The sequence below is a fragment of the Tetrapisispora phaffii genome, chromosome 4 (assembly GCF_000236905.1).
Source record: "Tetrapisispora phaffii CBS 4417 chromosome 4, complete genome".
Taxonomy (NCBI): Eukaryota; Fungi; Ascomycota; class Saccharomycetes; order Saccharomycetales; family Saccharomycetaceae; genus Tetrapisispora; species Tetrapisispora phaffii.
This window is the reverse complement of record NC_016523.1, coordinates 1034338-1040451: the sequence shown is the minus strand read 5'-3', so window position 1 is coordinate 1040451 and position 6114 is coordinate 1034338. Positions and strand designations below refer to the sequence as shown.

General features: G+C 33.9%; 2 protein-coding genes across 2 annotated transcripts; both read left to right on the top strand.

Moving 5' to 3' along the window:
• Window positions 1–2867: 2867 nt before the first annotated feature.
• Window positions 2868–4010, top strand: TPHA0D04730 (DUF5341 domain-containing protein; the record flags this gene model as incomplete). The annotated part of the gene is made up of 1 exon (XM_003685492.1): window positions 2868–4010. The coding sequence occupies one exon, from the start codon at window positions 2868–2870 to the stop codon at window positions 4008–4010; it is 1143 nt and encodes a 380-aa protein (XP_003685540.1).
• A 1178-nt stretch (window positions 4011–5188) lies between these two features.
• Window positions 5189–6067, top strand: TPHA0D04720 (uncharacterized protein; the record flags this gene model as incomplete). The annotated part of the gene is made up of 1 exon (XM_003685491.1): window positions 5189–6067. One exon carries the CDS (start codon window positions 5189–5191, stop codon window positions 6065–6067), a length of 879 nt encoding a protein of 292 aa, XP_003685539.1.
• Between the last annotated feature and the right edge of the window lie 47 nt (window positions 6068–6114).

The following is a 6114-nucleotide window of genomic DNA, read 5'->3' as shown; positions in this document are numbered from 1 at the left end:
GCATGGTTGCATCCCTCTTACCCGCACCTCTATCTCATCCATATACACACGCATGCACATACTAAATATATTAACACTCACACACACACACAAATATATGTAACTATGTATTTTACTCTAGTCTTGTAAATTACATTTTTTAAATACATCTCTCATATCTTCTTTTATATTTGCGTAAGATAAACTGACATTGATCAATGACAAATAAGAATACTTTATGATTGTTTGCGTATGTGACAAAAACTTATAATTGTTTTGAAGTTTAAATCAATTAACATCGCTGGATCAGTAATTAGTTTCAGATTTCAACGTTGAAATGTGACAATATCTTGAAATCCCAACTCCCATAAATTGATGTTAAGAATCCATTCTGTCATTATATTATTACCAATATATACATTGCGAATACTAGTTTGCATTTACCTATACCATATAGGCTTTTATACATACTGGGTTATTCTAAATATGTGCTTTCTATAATCATACCAATATGTGTGTTGAAATATGAGTAAAGCTTGAATGCATCTTTCGGCACTGTGACCGTGTAGAAAATTAACCTTACTAATAACATTTAGTTACAGGTGAAAAGATCTGAGTGTAAATATAATTCTGTACCAATGTGTTAACAAAGTTATATTTACTCACTCCAAGACATAAGACAACCAATTACAACTCGACTAATTGTACAAATTACTATTACAACAACACTAATAGCAGTATGTCTTCCCAGTACGCCCAGTTACTATCTCAACAATTTACAATGGTTGGTAGAAGGAAAATTTTGGAAATGAAAAAGATGACTGTCATGTTTAATTAAAAAATGTTTATTAATTTTATTCAAATTATAACGGAAGTAATTAACGCTTATAAAATCCCGTAAATAAACAAAGAGAACAGATAACTAAAGTTCTATAGCAACTAAGCTTTTATTTGTATTTTTTAAATATCTTAGAGCTTATACAATAGTATATTTTAAATAAGATATCAATGCTTTTCGTACCATTTAGTTAGCACCGAAAATTGAAACACGCATGCCTGCGGTCTGTAATGTGCACGATATTCACTAAAGAAAGGAAATTCTGCCTGATACTGATATGGTAACAAACGCAGGAGAAAACCTCAAGAAGTAGCAATTTTTGTTGGTCTTATAAAGGAAATATTGTACGCCGATTTCTTAGACTTGCAGATGCTTGCTTCGAAATTGAAAAAATTTTATATTGCAGTTGCGTCGTAGCAACCAGTATTTTGTAACAATTATTTCTATACAAAAGACGTATTTCTATAGCAGGCGCCTTATCACGAAATTTATTGCAGTTAGCAGAGTATTAGTCTCTACTACAACGACAGTTTAAAACCCTAACCTAAGAAATTAACATGTACTTAGATGAGCGTGAGATTCCTATAGATATTGTTCTTACGAGTTTCATTAATGTAATATTTCTGTGGTTTCTCTTCAAGGTCAAATATTGTAAGTGAATAACCATCACTGCTGCTGTTAGGGTTTCAAATGTAAGTTATATTATTTACGTTTAATTAGTAAAGTTCTATGCACCTTTTTCTAACGGAAAAGAACACAACGCTCAGATTAAACATCGATTCAGTGATCGTTAAATTAGTATGCAATATCGGTGTTGAAATGTGTGTTCGAAATAATATCTTAATAGGAAACATGGTTTCAAAACATCTACAACGTTGTTAGAAGACCAAAAGTGCAGCTACAATTACCTTCCAAAAGTATTATTACTGTCTTTAGTCAGAACGCAATTGCTGCCTTGTAACTGGATAATTCCTTACATCAATTGACTTAGGAACTGAAAATTTCCGTAATCGTGCAGTTACTCATACTAGAGCTAATAAGTACCTTGTCCAATGAACATCGTTAATAGTAATTGAGAATAAAATACCTCACAACATTTACTCTAAGAATTCATGGCAACGTTTCTTATTCATTTACAACGCGCGTACCTCATTCTGCGATATAGGATAAGACAGTACGATGTGGCAGGGCGATTTACGTATCAATTAGCAGCTAGAGAAATCTCGTAGCAAAGTTTTCCAATTCAACTTATCAACTGAAACTGACAAAATATCTGAAATATTCCGTACTCTAACAACTAGGCAAACTATGTCGATTAATTATTGACATCGTACTGATGGTTACCTGATGCCACACTTTTTAGCATTTGAAATTTCACTGTTCGTTGGTGTTACGTATGACTTGCAGCATCAGCATTAAGAATAATCAATCCTCAGTACTGATATAGGAAAGATCTGAGGTTATGTGAGGGAAGAGTATTATTACAAAAGCCAACTCACTGAAACTCAGAACGAGTAGAATCCTTCTAAGTTAATATTTATTGTTTATTGGATTAAGGTTTCAACTTTATGCTACAACCAACATAAAAATTTCCATAATTGCAAAACTCCTTATCAAACACTTGTTGCATAGTAACTGTTTTAGTACACAATTTTCGTTGCAAAACGTCTTTTCGTTGCCGTGGAAGAAAGACAAAGTCCTAAAAAAACTCGAACACCGAAACAGTCATTAAAATGTTCTCATAAAGTTCTGTACAACAAGTGTAATTTTATAGCACCGAAAGAATTGTGCTACATAGTTTTCTTAGCTACTGATTCAATAAGTAGATGCTTATGTAAAAAATAGAAATAGAATAGCTACAAGAAGCGATTCATTCAAAATTTGAAGATTTATGTTTTTTATATATAACTCAAAAATATTCTCCAATCTAAAAACATCTTGTTTCCGAAGTCAATTAATATTATTCAAAATATCTTCATATATCAGTGTTTGCGAGTATTTACGTCACATGCACAGTTAGATAACAAAAAATACTGGTGGCAGAACAAATATGACAAAGAATATACAATATGGTCTGAAGGGAAAAAAAGGTACCCTTTCAATCGAAAAAGAAAAAACTGAGAATGAAAAACTAACTTTTAATAATTTTAGAAAAGTTCCTAAAATTGTAATAATATATTTTTTACTCTTTATTATTGTCTTTGTTTTATCCACTTTGTATTTTCGTAATCACGATTTATATGGAGACAAAAAGGTGCAATCAGTAGCATTCACAGCAGGTATAGCACCAACTATCGCTAAGAGATCTCATTGGTATTGGGCAGCAGCAGCAGCTCTTGGAGGTTTTTTAGTAACAGCAGCAGCATTATCAGGCGGGTATGCAGTAACTGCATGTTCTAAGGACTTAGGTTCACCTAATTGTTGGATTTCAGTTGCAATTGCTTTGGTTAGTGGTAGTTTAGGTGGAGTAGCAACAGCAGCAGCAGGAGTAGCTGGTGCTGCAGCTTCTGCAGCTGCAAATGCAAAGCGAGATGGTGGATTCATTAGCTCAATAGGTCCTTTAGACTTTTATCACACTTCGCTGACAAATTTAACACAATTAAATTCTACTTTCGTCGATGCAGGACTTACTCTATTAGGTGCGTTTGAGTATACTAATACGTCTGATTCATCTATTCAAACTCAAAAAAGAGGGTTGAGTGATGGTAACAGGCAGCATGTTCTCTATTTTAAAAGCGCAAAAGGTAATCATGTAGCTAGCCATTTGAACAACGATATTGATAGATTAGTATCTTCCATCACAAATCAAGTTGAACCAGGAAGTTTAAGTGATACTATTGGTAATTATAAATCACTTCAACGTAGGTATAACTATTTTGATGCAGAGTGGATATCTTGGAATTGGGATAATGTAAATGTAGATTTGACAAGAGATGTTGAACAAGATCGAGGATTGGAAGAGGAGGAATATGATCAAGGATTTTATAACTTTTTTAGTGGCGCACCGGCCTGGAAATATTGCTGGGCCGTGACAGTAAATCCACATCCTGGACAAAATGAGGGCTACGATCAAATTGGGGATGGTAATGCTGTTCATGGAGAGTTGTATTTTAATACATATGGTGGTGTAGATGGTTATTGTAATGACAACAAAGATGGAGCCCAATGCCCAAATCCAGCATGCGAATCATAAATTCCAAATTTGGTCATAGTTATGGACCTAAAACAATATTTATGAAAAATATGAATCCCTGTTGACGCAAAGATTCTGTTGAAATATGAGTAATATTTGAATTCAGATTTCAACATGAAGCAGGACTCATAAGCGGATATAGTCCGAGATAAAGTATGGTTCTTCATGTTTAGCTAGTTGAAGATAGGTATTGTACTCACAGAAATAGAAGTAATGAAATCATATAAATAGGACATGATTTCATATTTTATATATTTATGTTTAGTCTAAATGTAATTTTATATAAAGTATACATGTAAAAAAAGATAAGCAATTACAACTCGACTAATTGTGCAAATTACTATTACAACAACAACACTACTACTATTATGTCTGCCCAGTACGCCCAATTACTATCTCAACAATATAGATATGTTGACAAAAATTTTCAATGAGCCGTTCGTTGTGATACGTTTCTATTAACGTCTTACATGCAACACAAGTAATTATTAATCATGCCAATTAATTCGATCTTTAATCAATGGACATCGTTTTACAACAAATCTATGACAATCAGGTCATCACAAATCCATAATTTTACATTTATCTACTGTCACCTGCCTTCCTCTCTTTCCTCTGTCAGCTTAACTCATTCTATTCCCTCCCCCTTCACCACTTTTCTCACGCCTCATCTTTTGTCGCAAAATATTAAAAATAACATTATGCCTATTGTTACCCGCGGTTAACCACGCGCACTCGCGCGATGTGAAACCTGAAAAAGAAGAAAACACTCCGTCAGCAGGAATACTCTTTGGCATCAGAACAACCGCTAAAAGCAGTAACCTACATTTATTGAAATAGCAAGTAGCAAGGTGTGTCTATATTAGCAACAATCCTCAGTATGTCAACTTATGTCTTCTCTTGCTATTTAGAAGCTCCTTGAATGGCTACAATTAGCAGCTAGTTACCACATTCCTCAAATTCTGATGTGCAAGTGCCTGCTTTAATCAACTCCCAGTTTGCTATAACAGGAAGCAGAAAGTATATATGTTCTTGAAGTTCGTTTACCAAGCGGTATTTAAACAGTCGTGTAATTGGAATTCTGATGTTCGAATTAGGCTCACATTACTTCCAGAACCTGATTTCATGTGCATTGATATGCAATGACTAAGTCCACAAATACCCAGTAACAATATACTATGTTTATATGGAAGTCAGGAAAAAGCCGAACAGAAGCCCAGGACCCGCGTAAGTTTGATGTTTCTTTCACTGTTATAAAATGTGAAGCAATTAATGAGCTTTATGACAGTATAGTTATTGCGGGTGACGGAGATAGTTGGGACTCACCCTTGTATGAACAGTTAGAAGAACTGGCTGATTACACTAGACCCAATGCGCCTGCACTACTTGCAATAGGAAACGATGAAGTCAATACATTATATATCTCTTCACCCTTTGGAATGTCTAAATGTAAAAATAAGGTTTATGAGAGAAATTATAAAACTAAGAAAATAGATTTTGAAAAGCTCAACCAACAAATACAAGCACGTTACTTGGTCGAACCATTACGGAGAAAAACAAACACTCCAAAGAGAATGCTTGATAGGAGGTTTGCCGATGGTACAGATCATTTGAATCCTATTAAATCGGTGGAATATCTTCCTCTGTATCGGGACGATTATATTCCTATTATATTTCTCAAATGCAGTTATGAAAATGCTAAGAGGACTGCCAAACTCGTGGCAATTGAAAGAAAACAATGGGATGATGATATTTCTCTAAAGTTCTTTCCAGACATATTTTATTCGTATTTGGAATATCCTGTTGAATTTGTAATATGGAGAATTAAAGGTTCTGTATATGCTCAACTGAAAGTATGCGGTGGATCAGATCCTAACATCTCTATTACTATGTTTGATTATATGAGGGATCAGTATTTGGAATTCATGGGCTATAAATTAGTAAATCATCAGGGGGATTCGGATGTTATATTAATAGAACCAGTAGAACGTAGGAAAGATGAAGATTTATCTGACAGTATTGAAGAAGCTCCTCCATCCTATGATACTCTTTTTTAGAGCTATCCATACAAGAATATCAAGTAGTACATAGATATTGATTAAGT